A 17,251-nucleotide genomic window follows, 5' to 3' on the forward strand; every position below is an offset into this window, starting at 1 on the left:
TATCTTCAATCCGATCAGAAGATACTGACTAATATTTTTTATTTTTACATGATTGTAATCAGCATAATAAATATGCTTGCATGTATGTTTTTACGTATTCGTTTTTTTTTACGTACTCATGTTCTTTACAGAAATACAATAATAAATAGTTATCTCATTCCAAATTTCCAACTGTGACTTAAATAATTTAATGTGTCCATCCACTCCACTAGGACTACTACCCTTAAAATAACCGCCTTTTTCTGTTAATCAACTCATTCTTAGTTTATATATTTAGTATATTTTTTATAATCACATTAAAAAATTTAACCGTATCATAATAATTAGAAACCGTAACCGTATATAACCGTAACCGTTTAACTGCAACCATACTTAACCGTAACCATTTTAACCGTATATAAAATTACTAACCGTAACCGTATACAAAATTTCTAACCGTAACCGATGGTTAAGCAACCTTAACCGTAATAACCGTAACCGTGGTCATGCCTAGCTGTGATGGCAATTTAGGAGCGTGTGCGTCAAAACTGCGTCGTTTTTATAGAATTATAACGGTTAGAAAGACAGCTGGCATTTTGTCCATCAAAACTATTTCGTTTTATATAAACGGTCCCTTGCGTCAAACGAGCTCCGGTGGCGGTGGATGCGCTTGATCCAGGCCCAAATGAATTTTAGGCCCAATAGTTTGTTGTCGCCCATATAGTTTATTTAATTTTCCCCAAAAAAAATAAATCGCGAGTTTTCCCTTTCTCTGTCCGAACGAACGACGTCGAGTGCTAGATTGTTCGACGGCGATGGGAGCTGGGAGAGAAGTCAGCGTATCGCTAGATGGAGTCAGAGACAAAAAAACTTGATGCAGCTCAAGAAACTCAACACGGTTCTCTTCCCTGTTCGCTACAGCGACAAGTACTACGCTGATGCAATCGCTTCCGGCGAATTCACCAAGCCTGGTTCGTCTTCCTTTTTTTCTATTACAATTTCATGGGAATGTGCCGGAAGCGATTGTACCTGAAAGTTAGTTGCTTTTGGGGGGGGGGGGTTATGATGANTTCTGTGATTAGGCTTGGTAGACTCTCTATAAAGGAAGTATCTATTGCAATCGTGCTTTGCTTTGGTTGTCTGATTAGTCCCGTTCACAGGTCATTTTAAAAGTTTGATTATGGTTTGTCTTCTTGTTTGTTCTGTTCCGCGAAATTTCTTGACTGAGCCGTGTTTTATTTAGGTTCAGAACTAGTGTCTGATATCAGAAAGAAGATGATTTTGTTTGAAATATTGGTATAAGATTTCTTTCTAATGCTTGAATCCACGAGTTTAGTTGCTTTCTATTGTCTGTTGTTACTTATTTATGTTTGCACTTTGTGATTGATGACATAGATGTGGATAAAGTATCATTTTGATCATTGTTTCTAACGTGTTTGACTATATGGACACTGCATTATTTGTTTAACTAAGCAAAGCTTTTTGTATATTAAGCATTTGTACCTAGTAATCCATTATTGCTGATAGACTTATTCACTTAATTTTCTTCGTGTTCCTTTGTGTGAAATGCTTGGTTGGAACATCTTTTTGCGCTAACCAGTTTCTTAAATGTACAATAAGATGCGATTATGAAAGTTTAAAGACTGTAGACAACATCTTAACTTTGGCAGTAACTATTTCATTGCTGTTGCCTGGATAGTTATGTTCTTGGTGTTACGTTTATTTTCTCCAATTTGTGAGAAAAGGAAAGTTCTTCATGTTCTAATAATGGATTTACTCTCTCTCTCTCAACATATTACAGTGACATATGTGTTGGAGCTATCGCCTGTCGGCTGGAGAAGAAAGAAAGTGGGGGCATGCGAATTTATATAATGACGCTTGGTGTTCTTGCACCATACCGTGGGATTGGCATTGGGAAGTCGTAAATCTGCTATCCGAAACCAACTTGAATCTTGATACTGACAAAACAAGAATAATGTAGAAAACTGTTTCGTAATTCTATTGTTCCTTACGTTCTAACACATGAGGCTAGCTGTAGTATGTTTATTCTGTAGTTCTCTAATTAGGGATTCGAACCACCAAGAAATAGTCCTGAGGGTTTTATGCAATGACTTCCTCGTATATCAAGATTTAAGATTGAATTCCCCTGCTTTAAAAAAGGGGAAACTCTGTCTATAACTTGTGTATCTTGTTTTCTTTGTCTTTTGCAGGTTCAAAGCTATTGAATCATGTTCTTGACATGTGCTCCAAGCAAAACATGTGTGAGATATACTTGCACGTGCAGACAAACAATGAAGACGCGATTAAGTTCTACAAGAAGTTCGGGTTTGATATCACAGATACCATACAGAACTATTACATCAACATTGAACCAAGTGATTGCTACGTTGTCAGCAAGTCCCTCGCTCAGTCTGAAGCCAACAAATGATGAAAAATACCCAACTCGGGGAAGCCATTCCTCCCCCAGTTTCTTTGGTTTTTCAATTCAAGATCTATTAATGTTATGATGATCCGTCGGTTTCCGAGTTTTGCTTGTTTTCTTGACCTTAAAGTTTCTTATTGATTCTAAATTTTATAGATTCATGGTTATATATACTTGCTGGTTTTGGACCTTTTTTGGTTGGGGAAGTTTTAACTTTGCAATTCAAAGCTTTATATACTCGTACACTTGCCACTCCAGGGGTTCGAAATTGAGATTCCATATCTGAAATGTTGTTTTATCAATTTGAGTAAGGATGCAAGATTCTTGTTATGAGTGTTAAATATTCAAGAAAATAATGAACTGTTGAAGAAATGACTTTGGCTTGCGTGCCGTTAATTTACAGTGAATACAGAGAGCTGTGTACTTCTAGATTCTAAAAACGACACGATTGTCTAAGAATCTCCGTTCATCCGATTGATTCCGCCTCTGCAATTGAGCTCCGGTTCCTCGAGTCGCTCTTTTTTACTCACTCGATCCAATTGACCAATGCGGCGTTCTCGTTTTGCTGCCCAAGTTTTCTCCGACGCCTCCACTATTTCTGTTCCAATCTTCGCCACCATGTCTACTCGTGCTCCTGTAAATTTCCTCAGCCATGCTCTAATTGTATCACTCTCGCTGTGTTGCTTCGCTTAATGGAAGATTAATTGTTTTTCTTACGGAGCAGTACAGAGGTGGTCGAGGACGAGGCCGAGGTGGGAGAAGTGTCTCCGATCGGCCGTACAACAACGACGCAGGAAGAAGAGATCAGTTCGTTACTGAAGACTCGCATTTTCAGTCAGTTCATGACGCCAATCTCCGATTCCGACATGGTGAACCTTACCGACAACATCAGCCTCCGTTAGGTCAGCGGCAGCAACCACCGTTCAATCATAATTACGGATTTCGACCTCCGCCGCCGTCTCGGGGTCAGTGGCGACAATTCCGTCAACCTAATCATCCGCCATCCAATCAAAGCTATACGGCTTGCCCTCCCCCTCCGTTCTATCAAAACATATGTCTCGGCCGCCTCCGCACGGAGCTTCCGTTAACGGCCACGGTCAAAACCTTCAGATTACCGTGAATGGGAACATGCTAAAACGCCGCTGCCTCCTGGCTCCGGTAAGTTTTGCTAAAAATTTGATCATCTCATTCAACTTCACGCCAATTTCTATTTTTTTTTCGTAATTTGATTTACTTTTTTTTTGTTTTTGTGTTCAGAGAAGTTTGTTGTTCTCTCGTATAACATCTTGGCGGATTACCTTGCAAATTATCACTGAAGAAGTCTTTACTTTCACATACAGAGGAATATGTTGAGTTGGGGATGTAGAAAGAGCAAATTAGTGTTCGAGCTTGGCCTATGGTCTGCAGATATAATGTGCCTTCAGGTTATTGTTTCTGCTATATCTTCTTGTAATTGTTTGTATGAAGGACTAAGAAGACAAAGCTCTGTTGCGTTTTCATCATATGCACAGTGATCTAATGTTTTTTGCATATGTCAGGATGTTGATAAATTTCAGGACTTAGAGGAGGAGATGAAGCCCCGGGGATATAGTGGCATTTGGAAGGTACGTATATGTTCTAAATTTGTTGAAAAAACAGTCAGGGTTTATCTATCTTTCTTATGAGTCAGCATCACCTGCATTGTTTAGTGTTGTTTAAAGATGGTGGTTTTAGGTTTGTATTCTCTACTAACTCTCTTGGAGTAAAAAAGATTATATGGTATGTATCAAAGCTTCTAAGAACTAGGCTTCAATTGTGGGGCTAACTCTTTCGTAAAAAAATGTAGATGCGGACTGGTAATGCTGTTGACGGCTGTGCAATATTTTGGCGATCAAATAGGCACTACAACAAATATGTTCATTCTTATCACGAGAAAAACGCTATCATAGGCCTATGATAGCGTTTTCATTGACGCTGTTTTAGGGTACTGTTATTATATGTACCCCACATACAATAGCGTGAGATAAGTATGCTATGTTATATTTTTATAACATGGCTCTAAAAAACGGCTGTATTATCACATTAAAAATTTTAAAATAATTTATACAATATTTGATTTTTCGTGCTATGTTATACATCTCTAATATAGCTGTCGCGAAATGCTGTTTCATCTTTAATAATTACTCAAATTATGTGCTATGTTATGTTCTTATATCATAACGTTTTTTTAAAAGCTACGATAGATGATTAAAACATAGCATTATTCAAATGTCACATATTCTATTACTTGTACTTTTACAGCATTTTCTGATATGTGATTATAGAATCATTGATTAAACATAAGTTCAGATTCAAAATACATAAGAAAAGTCTTAAGAACAAAATAAACCATCAGGTACATTACACAATAAAACCATCGGTTTAAGACTTAATGACCTAAGTGCATCTGCTAAAATTTCAATTTCATCTGATGGCCTCCAAACTTTTACATTGCTCACCTTCACAATATCTATCCACACTTTAACTGCATTAGAACCCAAGGGAGTGTGGTGAACCTTATGTGTTGGCTTATTTGTTGCCCATCGTCCTTCAGCCACAACCATATTCTTTCCAGTTAAATCCATCAACTTGCACTTCTTATACTCCTTGGAAATAACTTTATTAATGCGCTGCCATGTTTACAATATAAACCATCAGTCATTATAATTAACGAAAACAACTTCATAATATATGAAAACACTTACTAGAGACTTCCAGAGAGGAGACTATGATGGTAAATTATTCTTTACTGGAGACCTTGGACCTGTTGCATCATCAATAGGAGATTCAGAGCCAGATGCAGACTTAGAAGACATAGCTGCAGATTTAGACACTGATGCAGCCTTTGAAGTTGTTGCTGAAGTTTTGGACTCTGCTTCATACTTCGAAGTTGTGTCTACAGACTTGGCCTTTGATGCAGACCTAGAAGCTTCTGGTATATCAGTTGGAGATGAGGTATTTTCAAAATCAACTCTACTCAGGGGCCAGGATACCAAAGCCATCAAACAGTCCTCAAGATATGACATTTCAGTTGTAGGTCTCCATAGTGATATATCAGGCTGCTTTACTGAATCCACAAATACTTTAACTGCTTTTGGTCCAAGAGGAAGTCCATTAACCAATGCACTTGGTTCTTGTGTCTTCCAATGCCCCTCAGCAATAATTACTTCACGCTTAGACAAATCCAATAGTTTACATTTGTTTGCTTGTAGACCCTGTCAAACACAATCAGTAAACAAATCCAGCATGAATAATTATCATGATACACAGGGGCAATACATTGCTAACACATTTATATAAATTAAAAATACCATAGGGGCAATGTCTTCAATTTGGATGTCTTTGTCTAGAAGTTTACACTTATCAGCTGGCCATGCGATTATATGTCCAACAGCTTCGTTCATATTACAGATCTTGTGTGCAGGTCTCCATAGAAATGCATCTGGTTTATATGCAGCTTCAACTAACACTTTGAGATCCATAGGGCCTAGGCGACAGTCATTTACTATGTCATCGGGATCAGAAGAAAGAATACGACCCTCACCAACATTTTCATCAGTCGTCTCAGTCCAATCAAGAAATACACACTTAGGATGTCCTCTTCTATTTACACTCTGCAAAAATTTTATGAGAAAATAAGAGTTATAAACGTAAATAAGAAGAATCACTTAGCTGATATTTGATTTTAATTAAGAATCTTTTACTCTTGCAGCTGAGTTTTCACCCATTTCAGCTTAAAACAAAGAATGAAATTAGTAGGAAGAAGAAGAAATACATGCCCTCGATTTGAGCTTCTCAAGGACGGCGAAATTGGGGCTTTTATTGATTGATAGAGATTTCAGTAAGAATTTGGAAGAAGAAATCGAGCTGAGTTGCTTTCAGGAGAGAGAGTATTGGCGGACTAAGTCATTTTCTTTTGCAAAGTATGAGTCTGTTCAGTGACTTAGGCGCTAAAGTGAAATAATATTTCGCTAAGTATTGGAGAACTAAGTCATTTTCTTTTGCCGCTATAGAGTTTTTCTATGATAGCGCTTTGTATGTGCTATTATCAAGTAACCAAAAATAAAAAACATCTTTCATAGCAGTAAAGACAAATGAGCTATCCTCGTCTGCTATCAATGTGGGTATTTGTTGTAGTGAGGTTTGATTCCCTTTCTCTTCCTTGTGTCGTTCAGTTTGGAATCTTGTTTGGGATCTCATTTTTATCATATTAGATCCAAGTTGGTTCATGAGGAAAGCATCCAGTTCAAATAACTTGGTCTTCGGGATAATGTTGCCCAAATTTGTGTGCTTGAGGTAATATAAATACCTTATGGGGATAGTGACTTACATACATTTGCCACTTTACCCTAAATCAAATTCGGTTCTGTGTAGACACTGTTGATTTCACGTACAAAAGAAAATGAGACCCCTCCACCTGAAAGATAACGGAAAAAATATCTATAAATGTTACTACCATATCATTTAATGGATGGATAATTGACATTCACTAGGAAGCGGCTGATTTTCTTCAGTTACAGGCTATACTTTGTGGGTAGGTTGAAGTGAATTGCCATTTCTTTTTGCAGCTCTGCTGGTTCCCACCGAGTTGTCATTTGTAACACTCACATGCTTTTTAATCCTAAAAGAGGAGACTTTAAACTTGGTCAGGTACTTTCCTTTAGTGCCATATTCTAGTTTGTAGAAATCTTTTGCCAAACGACAGTTTTACTCTTTGATTTAACTCTATCTATACACATGAACATGTAAAAGTGTTAGTTGTCTTCGATAAAACTTTTGAAGCAAAACACTTCGCCTCCTTCTTAACTTGGTTTGTTTAACTGTTTCCATTTATCATCTATATATTTATCTCTGTTACGTAGGTCAGGACACCCTTAGATAAAGCTCAAACTGTTTCAAAGCTCTGGGATGATGCGCCTGTTGTTCTTTGTGGGGATTTCAATTGTACATTAAAGGTAGGACACTCTTACCTTAACCAGTTGGTATACTCAAAATAACTTGTTTTGTGACATGGTCTTAACATTCTTCCACCTGGTTGTAGAGTCATTTGTACAACTTTATTTCAGACTGGAAGGTAAAGCTTCATTGTTAGGCAAATCCTTCATCTATTTCGTAACATTATATATATGGTTCACATTGTATCTTGTGCTGCTCTCTACAGTTGGATTTGTCTGGTTTGGCTAGAGACAAAGCTTCAGGGCAAGGTTCTGGTGAGTTTCGTCCACCAAGGCCAAAAAATTATATGATGAGGTAGAGCAAGAACTCACTAAGTTCTTCGACATCATTATGTATTTGGTTTTTCAACTTAACACCTCCATGTTTACTCTAGAATCTTTGGGTTCTACTCTGCTTTTGCAATTGCCAACATGGTTGATAAGCCTCCCTAATTTTCCAGGTTTCAGTCCGCCAATAAATCTCCAGAAGATCAAGATCAACCATCAGATTCAATCACAAATGCTCATATGGAGAATAACTTCAACATAGATGTTGGAAAGGCCCCCTCCGAAAAGACATTTGATCTTCCATGTGGTGATACAATTCTTGCTGGTCACAAAGCCACCTCCAGCTCAGACCAAGTATTACCATGCGTGAATATGGCCTCAGATTGTAATTTTTGAATAGAAAACAGAAAACCTGATGTCTCCGGGAATCTCTCGATGTTTTAAGATCTTTCTTCAGTAACCATATCAGATACAGAACCTCAACATGCTTCCAGTGCTAGAAAAGATTTGAATACAGATCATTCGGTAAGTTCTGGTTTATCAGAAACAGAGCATTCTCCTAAGGAAATATGTTCTAGTGATCAAGATATTTCTTCTAGTTTCTCCACCAAGGTTGACACTACTTTGGCTGAGGTGAAACTAGATGGCTTAACATTGTACTAAACAGTAGTATGGGCGCAAGATGAAGAAAGTTTAGGTGAAGATGGGGAAACCTTTTTGGCTAAGCTACATGATTATAATGAAGACTTGGGTCAAAAATGGAAACTTGTAAATGAACTTCCACTTAAATAGGGGTTTGAAGCTCTTAATAGTGACAAAATCACTTATAGTCCATCCTCTTGGATTCCAATGGAGATAGCAATTGCAACAGGTGACCCAGAGAGAACAACGGTTGAACATGCTCTGGAGCTGAAGAGCACTTACTCAGAAGTGGATGTATTGTAATATATTTCCTACAGTTTTGTCCTATTATCTTCTGTTCCTTGAGAAATTATATACATAGGAAGCTGTTGAAATTTGTGGTTAGGGCCAAGCAAACACAAGGGATGAAAACAGAGAACCTGTAGTGACCAGTTATCACAGATGTTTTATGGGGACAGTTGACTACATATGTGATATGAGCCGACTTTGATCTAGTGATTGGAGCCGTGATTGAAACTAGAACAAGAGATTAAAGCTAAACCTTCCCTTTAATCCAAGTCTCTTTCTAGAGAATTAGGTTAATTGTTGGAGGCTTTAAATTCTCATTAGCATAAGAGAGTTCTTATATAGAACCTTACACCGACCTATCTCTCTATCTGGCTATTAAAAGTAATTTATATAAAACCTTAAATCTAATTAAAAAGAAATAATACCATAATTCTAATAATCATATCAAAACCTAATAATCATATCATTATTCCCCTCTTCCACTTGAAGCTTGTCCTCAAGCTTCATTTCATGGCATGTCCTCCTCTTCAATTGGTTCGTCGTCTTGATTAGCACCATCATTGACTATAGTGATCTGAAAAAGGACTGGTTTGCAAACATGCCCTCGGGTGAAGAATTCATCACAGTTGAAGCAAAGACCTTTTGCTCGTCGCTCTTCCATTTATGCGGTGGTCAATTTCTTCAAAAATAGTTGTTGAGGAGCTGGTTTCTCTTCTGTTTGTCGGGGAAACTGAGCTTCCTTGTCTTTCCCACCCTTGGAGCTCTCACGATTTCATGTCCTAGGGAACAAGATCGAGTGTTGAGCTGTTGGTGCCAAATGTCCTCCAAACGTCTGTGTCCGCTTGTCATTATCAATCTTGTATTCATTATCTCGGTCATATTCTATTGCTTCAAATATTGTCTTTGGCCTCAAATACTCAACTTCTTTTCTCAAAGAATCAGTTAAACCCACACAGAACTGCCATAACTGCTTATCACCTGATAGCTTCGTTTGCCTTACCAAACATTCCTCAAACTGCTCATAATACTCATCTACTGTTCTTGTGTATCGTAGGTTACTTAGCTCACCCATAGGATTTACTGCATCTGCTCTGCCAAATCAACTTTTGCAGATTTTCTTAAACTCTCTCCAACCCAGTCGATGTGTAACTAACCTTCGCAAATTGATATACCAATGATGTGCCTTATCCGTCAACACAAAGGTTGCTTGACGCACTTTCGCATCATCGTTGTATATACCTTGATCTTCAAAATAGTCTTCACACTTCTGCAGCCACTCAACATCATTCGTTGATCCATCATAAACCGTTAGACGGTGGAACTAAGATTCTCTCAGCCTCCCTTCCTCCACTCTCTCTTACTTCAACTCCATTTTTCCAAAGAGCCCCCTTGTGTTCCCTAAAGTCCCCCGTCATGTGAGTTGATCGCTCCTCTTATGGAAGTTCCCCAATGGGTCTCACCGACCATTCTCCTCTGCTTCCACTCCATGTTCTCTTCCCATAGAGCATTGTGCCCAAGGTACACTGGAGGAAGTGCCTTTACCCTATCCTCCTTCTCCTCTGCTTCCACTCCATGTTCTCTTCCCATAGAGCATTGTGCCCAAGGTACACTGGAGGAAGTGCCTTTACCCTATCCTCCGTTGGTGTTGATATTTTTTCCTGCTTTAGAAACCAATGATGTGTCTTTTTCAACCTCCTCTGCTTCCACTCCCACCACTGAGGCCAAAAAACGAATTTTCCCTAAGACCTCTTATCGATTTTCATAGCTTCCCTGATATGGGTTTGCTCTTCACGAACCTCTACCATCCTTGACTTATTCTGCTCTCGCTCCTCCTGCTGGTCCGCTTTTATGGACTCAAGGGCGGTTTGGTGTGAGTTTGAAGTCTGGCAGAGTTCACCCAGGTCAGCTTGCATACGTTCGAACGATCTGTTCAGGTCTCCAAGTGTCTTCATAACTTGCTCAAACTGTGATGTAGTCATCGCCCCTTCTCCCATTGAACCGACATGCTCTGATACCACCAAGATGATATGAGCCGACTTGGATCTTGTGATTGGAGCTGTGATTGAAACTAGAACAAGAGATTAAAGCTAAACCTTCCCTTTAACCCAAGTATCTTTCTAGAGAATTAGGTTAATTGTTGGAGGCTTTAAATTCTCATTAGCATAAGAGGGTTCTTATATAGAACCTTACACCGACCTATCTCTCTATCTCTCTATTAAAAGTAAATTATATAAAACCTTAAATCTAATTAAAAAGAAATAATACCATAATTATAATAATCATATCAAATCCTAATAATCATATCATATGGTATTAACATTAGAAGCAAAACCATTTGTGATAAAAATTACTTCATTATTGTGGATTATGCACGTTTTGACATATTCTCATGTTTGATTTCTGGTTTGGGTTAGGCGGTCGGAAGGTCTTCAAACAGTGCGTGTGCTTGCTCCAATACCAAAACAAGCAATGCAGTGGACACCAGGCTTCCCAACTCCAGTAAACTCCCATGATATTATTGTTTCTTTTATAGCCTAGCTTTTTAACTGAATTAACTACAAAACTTTTTCATTTTTGTATTTCCTGGTTTGTTACAGAAATGGGAAGCGATCTCATTGCACTGGTTTCAGAGTTGGCCTTTTGCAGCAGCAAAACTCTGCCCAAAAGCTGATGATAAACAGGTGGGTGACTGCATTAGAAATCTAAGAAAGTGTAAGGAGATAAGATGTTGGAGCTCCTGGGTTCAAGCACACCCTCGTTGCAATGTTGGTGATCTTAACGTCAACAATAGCTTAAATTATATCCCAGCAAAACATCTAAGAGTAAACTTTTTACAGAATCTCATAGGCTCCAGTTTTGTTTTTCTCTTTATCATAGTTTACAGTGACAAATTATATTTGAGTTTTGTTTTGGGCAGACTCTCGATTTCAAAAAATCTGCAATACAATAAAGGTTTAACCGTTTAATGCATGCTTCTTCATTTTAAATGTCTTCAGTGTTTACACCCAACTTTCAATTTCAGTCTAGACTGATTCTTTCTGTTATTACATATGAACACCTAGCATTATCAATGTCCTTGTGTCCAATATAAGGACATCTCACATTAGTACTTAGTCGCTGCAATAATATTCAGCACATCCAAAACTTGTTGCATCAATGGTCGTTTCTTCTTGTCCCGCTTGGTGCAACTTTGGATGAGTATGCCCATCAGTTTTGCCGCTTTCATAGGATAATCGATTCTAAGCCGGGTATCGATTATTTCGCCAATCTTATAATTTTCAGACAAGAAAAATCCAGTCCGAGCACCTGCGCTTTGATTCTTCAAATTTGTTAGTCTGTCTACTGAACCAGCTAAAAGCTCAAGCAAGATCACGCCAAATATGTAAACATCAGTCTCCATTCCCACATAACCTACATACATATTACACAGTTGTCTTAACATTAAACAATGAAAGATTAATCAGGATTTGTAAAACAAAACTTAAAGATTTTGGTGTACCTGACATGAACCATTCATGAGGTATGTATTCAACTCTACCCACAACCACAAATCTCTCATATGTCAAACGTTGATTTTTTTAGTCAAGATAAAACAATTTTGCATTGTATTGCTGATGAAATCCAAACCTGGATATTAGTTGCTAAGATCACAAAACAAACAGAGAAGAAGAATGGAAATAAAGTCATTACCTCGTCAAGCATATTATTATGCGGTCTAAATTATAAATGTAGCAGGCTGTTCTTGATCGAGTGGAGAAAAGCAAGACCTTGAGCTGTTCCAATGGCAATCTTAACCCGTATTTCCCATGGCAATGCCTCTTCCTCTGTTGAGAGAGTAACACTGAAACTGAATGTATAGCAAAATTATCTTATACCGATTTATAGAAGGGACACATTAATTAGAAGAGATCGATCTTAACTTCCGAAGATGTGATGATCTAAACGTCCTTTGTGCAAGTATTCTAAAACCAAGAGTGAACTTTTTTTGTTATCTTCACAACAGTAACCCAAAATTTTGACGAAGTTTAGATGAGGATATTTTTCTACAGACTTCACTTCTTCCTGTAGCTCATAGTTTTTTTTTGCCCATCAATTAGTACACAACACATAAAGACAATTAAATATATATATATATATATATATATATATATAGTTGAATGAAAAGAGAACAGACTTTGCTTACCATCCACTCTTGTAGAGCCTCTGAACTACTATGAAGACATTCAATGACAGAAACAGGGGTACCTGTTTTAGTTCTTGATGGTGACAATGTGGTGTCATCAATGTAGTCCTTGTAGAATGCTCAAAGACAGTGATTCTCGCAATTTCGACCATGTCTTGTCTGAATTTCTCCATTGCTTTCATCCATTCCGAGAAGCTGAAGACTCTCATATTCTCGTTTTACGCCTCCACTTTTACATATACATAGATAAGAACATGAGGTGGAAGCAACTATTCTAGATCCATTATGAGTTTGACAATAAGAGTAAGACTTGATTCAGTCTATTGAGAAGTTTTCAAACTGTCAGAAGTTTCCCTTAAAGTGATCATATTGCTAGAAGCAATATTTTACAGTTCGTGGAAAAAAGTTTTGTAGACTTTTGACACCTTTGAGGAGCAAATGGTGAGAGTTTATCTCTATGAGAGTGTTGATCATTGTTGTTGATCTTAGAGATCTCATAATAGGTTGAAAATAGAGCGGGAACAAGGTAAGAGAAGATCTTAAAGTTATGTAAATCCGAGATTGAACACTGACTAGAATTGTGTTCAAGAAATATTTTCAAGAAAGTTTGAGGATGTAGGCATTTGTTGAACCTCGTTAAAAGAAAAATTATATGTGTCTCTTGTCTCTTCAGCACTTACAAGCGGTTCTTGTTAAAATAAAGGTACAAGAACAAGTCCAAATATGTTGATGATGAAAATGTTATCTAATCTCGAGTAAAGATTTCACATACCAAGGAATATATGGAGAAGTTATTGATGAAATATTACTCATGAAAGATGGAGAAATCAGATTGTATAAGATCAAATATTTCATGAAATTTCTCGTGGTTACAGATTTGATATCTGATGGAAGAGATGTTATCTCAAGATGCTTACATCATATTACATAGAAAAATGGTCTTGTGGTACCATACTAAGAAGAAGAGTTGAAAGAGAAAGTTTTACAAGGAGAGTATAATAACTCCAATGTATAAGATGATTGTTTGGAAGATTATATGTAATAAAAGAAGATTTTCTATATGAAAGGGGTTCAAATGACTTGAAGTTCAATGACCCAGGAGAATATATGATGATCATATGAGTTTGTACCTGAATGCGCTATTTATAACAGTTCAGAAAATTGATACATATGATCATAAGCGTGGTTTTACTCTTTTTCCCTTATCATGGTTTTTATCCCATTCGGTTTTTCCACGAAAGGTTTTTAACGAGACAACAAAAGAACACGCGAAAGATAAACACCTAAAGAAGAATATTATGATTCCAATGGTGAAAGACTATCATCTTCAAAGTCTTTGAAATTCATTGATGAGATTATGAGAAACAAAAATAATGATAAAGATGAGTCACTTGCGAGACCCATGACCAATAGAAGAATGGCGATACACGTATATTACAGATTCGTTCAAGTGAAGATTTGGCGAACCATTTACCAAGGCGTTTCCAACCACTATTTCCAACAAGCTACATCATCATATTGGCTTGGTCATCTCGAAGATTTCAAGTGATGTACTCAAGAGGGAGAATAAAAGCGCGCTGCACTCTTTTCCTTTAACAATGGTTTTTCCACTTGGTTTTCCTGGGAAGGTTTTTAATGAGGCAGCATCTCATATGCGCATTTGGGACTACATTTTTATAATGGTCATCCAAGGGAGGCTGTTATGAATCTATACTAATAATTGGGAAGCAAACTTTGGGATAAAAAAACAATAAAACAAGTATGCCATACAATGCCCCAACGCCCAAAAAAAGAAAGAACAAAGAAAAAACTATATCGAGAGCAAAGAGGTAATCATATCATAACAAAACTCGCGGATCTATGTGTATGGGGATTACCCAGTTCGGATCTTGGATATATTACATGAGTATCCAAACAGTGTTTTCTTACCAAACCTATAAGCAAATCCAGACGACATCATAATAAGTACATACCAAATCTATCTGTTGGACATTAAAACTGCACAAAATCAGTTATTCCATTAATCATATAATCCCGAAATTACCTCCATATAACATCTCAAACCTCAAATAACCATATCTAATAACATATTCATCAAATTCATAATTAACCTTCTTAAAATAAAGCAAACTATCTTGACGCCATATCTAAATAATTCAAATCGCAATATTAGTTTCTAAAATCTAATTCCATATATTTTCAAAATCACACATGCAATATAGAAACTACCCGAAACTACCTCCATCATATCTATAATTTAGCTTGGTCAACAAGATTATCTCTAATCTCACTTTAAACCCTATCGTCTCCTCTTAGCTCTATAAATACTGCTCATCACCGTAGCTCATAACACCAACACCAAGAAACATAATATTACTTAAAAATCAAGACTCTTATCTAATAGATTTTCAATTGGCTACAACTACAGCAAAGAGGAAACACATTCAATACTTCCAAGTTCCACTCCTCTTAGTCATAATAATCAGTCTAATGGATTTGTTCTCTTACTTCAAAATTACCAACTTTCTTGCTAGGAATGATGGAAGCTACCTAACACCAGCAAAAATCGAGCACTTATCTTCTGCAAAATAAACACCATATGAAAAGAGTAAGTATTACATCTTCAGGTATTGAGCTATTCCTCGATGTTGTGTTCATGAGCTTATTCAAACACTTTTTCATAATTAACTTACTCTGCTTTTAGTCTATTTAGGTTCACAAACCAAATCTGAGGTTACTTCAATTTTCCATAACAACATTGGAGAAAATAGAAGGTCCTCTGCTTTTGTCCTCAAAGGCAACACCAATATAACGTTAGTTTTATTTTTGAGATCATAAAATACGCATTCATTTATATGTTAAAACATATATATCACCAATTAATTTATCTACTCTTTTTTCATTTGGTAACAATGTTAGAATTCAGCTTCAAGTGTAATCAAACATAAACATCGGCCTATTCTTTACAAGCCAAAAGCTTGCATTTTGCTCTAGGTACGCTTATAACATTTGAGAGACTCCACTTTAATGTCTGAATCTTTAAATTTCCAATGGTCAAGCTAAGTCACAGTTGAACAAAGCAACACTTATAGCAGTACTAGAGATGAAAATACACCTCCTAATTTAAATCATGAACCAGAAAGTTTAGATGAACAAAAGGTTAATGGGGGGAAAACAATGTCAGTAGTTTAAGGCAGCACCACATCTTTACAAGCTGAGCTTTCTGAACATGATTTCTATAACTTGATGTCCGTTTATACTGAAGAAAGAATGTACTAAATCAATATCTTAAGAGAGAGTAGAGATGTTTGCCCGAAAGAAAAAAAATGAGAAGACTAACGAGTTAAGTTCCCCTATATTTCCTTTATATTAGTTAGCTTCTCTATTTTGAAAGAAAGTAATATCAAAGAGAAACAATACAATCAGTCGAGCTTTATTTGCAGGCACACAGTTTTTGATAGATAAAACCACTAGATATATAAATAAAACCAGACAAAAAGCATACACAAAGTTACAAAAAACATTTGGAACAAGAACACAAAGTCTAAATTCTCTTTAACACAAGACATGATTCCACAACTACAAAGTCCAACTCCAAGCTACGTAAGCTAAGAGATCAACATAACAAATTCACTAGATGAATTAACAAATTGAGAAGCAAAGATGTAGCAATTACTCAAACTTTGCAATAGAAAAAGAGCTCTATCAACAAAAACAACAAAAACGAAATCAGAGAAAGAGATGTTTACCGTGGAAACAATATACAGGTGTAGGGGGAGGGTTTGGTAGATTCTCAGATTTGCTTCAGACGCAATAGCTGACGTGATGGATGAACGAATAAAGTAAGAGTATTGACGAAACAAGATGGGTAATTACAAATACAGTTGACAAGAGACTAGCCATTGTTCCATAAATGAACCAATTGTAGATCTCCAGAAACAATTCAAAGACACCATCATTAATTGAGTTTCTGTTTTGAAGGATAGTTTCTTAGGAATTTATTGGCTTCACAAAAGCATTTTTGCAAAAAAAAGAAAAATCATAATGATAATGCCTAAAAAGATTGTAAGCAATAACAATCCAACAAATAAGAAGATCCAGTATATTAGAATAACTAATTTACTCAAAAATTATGTCATATTTCACTCAATCATCTCATGAAAAACTGATTCCTAAATCTAACACAACATTCAAAAATAAAGTTAGATGGAAAGGTTATTGCAAGACAATTTACATAGCTTTCCGAAATTGAAGATCTCGAGACCTCTGAATATTATACACTAGCGAGAGGAGGAGAAGACGAAGCGGTGGATGAGAGGAGAGGTAGGTTTCATTGACAAAACGGAACAGATCCGCGGCAAGAAAGGATATTTTAGAGACATCGTCGGTAGGTATGGTGGCGGATTTGAAATGGTGAGGAGTAGTGGAAGAGGTGGAGGAGGATGGAGAATCTGAGTGAAGATCGAGCAAGTAGCATGGGCTCAATATGGGAAAAAG

General features: G+C 36.8%; 1 protein-coding gene, 1 long non-coding RNA gene and 1 pseudogene across 3 annotated transcripts; 2 read left to right on the forward strand and 1 right to left on the reverse strand.

The window, feature by feature from the left end:
* The first annotated feature begins 741 nt into the window (after positions 1 to 741).
* LOC104773515 lies at positions 742 to 4,535 on the forward strand. Of its 2 annotated transcripts, XR_002037174.1 has the most exons (7): positions 742 to 950; positions 1,781 to 1,956; positions 2,190 to 3,037; positions 3,126 to 3,559; positions 3,659 to 3,825; positions 3,940 to 4,005; positions 4,227 to 4,534. It is a non-coding gene; the product is annotated as an uncharacterized LOC104773515 (long non-coding RNA). The 2 variants fall into 2 exon arrangements; XR_002037173.1 differs by having other exon boundaries at positions 2,190 to 3,559; positions 4,227 to 4,535.
* A 2,452-nt stretch (positions 4,536 to 6,987) lies between these two features.
* Positions 6,988 to 7,676, forward strand: LOC104773514 (carbon catabolite repressor protein 4 homolog 6-like). The gene is made up of 4 exons (XM_019242678.1): positions 6,988 to 7,069; positions 7,282 to 7,374; positions 7,461 to 7,493; positions 7,581 to 7,676. Exons 1-4 carry the CDS (start codon positions 7,028 to 7,030, stop codon positions 7,671 to 7,673), a joined length of 261 nt encoding a protein of 86 aa, XP_019098223.1. The 5' UTR covers positions 6,988 to 7,027; the 3' UTR covers positions 7,674 to 7,676.
* Positions 7,677 to 11,674: 3,998 nt separating this feature from the next.
* On the reverse strand, positions 11,675 to 14,999 carry LOC104773516 (annotated as a pseudogene).
* Between the last annotated feature and the right edge of the window lie 2,252 nt (positions 15,000 to 17,251).

This window comes from Camelina sativa, unplaced genomic scaffold (assembly GCF_000633955.1).
Source record: "Camelina sativa cultivar DH55 unplaced genomic scaffold, Cs unpScaffold00558, whole genome shotgun sequence".
Lineage (NCBI taxonomy): Eukaryota > Viridiplantae > Streptophyta > Magnoliopsida > Brassicales > Brassicaceae > Camelina > Camelina sativa.

Bases quoted from the DNA above. Each gene is read 5' to 3' on its own strand.
- LOC104773514 (XM_019242678.1), top strand. From the start codon at position 7,028: ATGCTTTTTAATCCTAAAAGAGGAGACTTTAAACTTGGTCAG. The intron at 7,375-7,460 runs GTAGGACACTCT...ACCTGGTTGTAG, and splicing joins ATTTCAATTGTACATTAAAG to AGTCATTTGTACAACTTTAT. The intron at 7,494-7,580 runs GTAAAGCTTCAT...TGCTCTCTACAG, and splicing joins ACTTTATTTCAGACTGGAAG to TTGGATTTGTCTGGTTTGGC.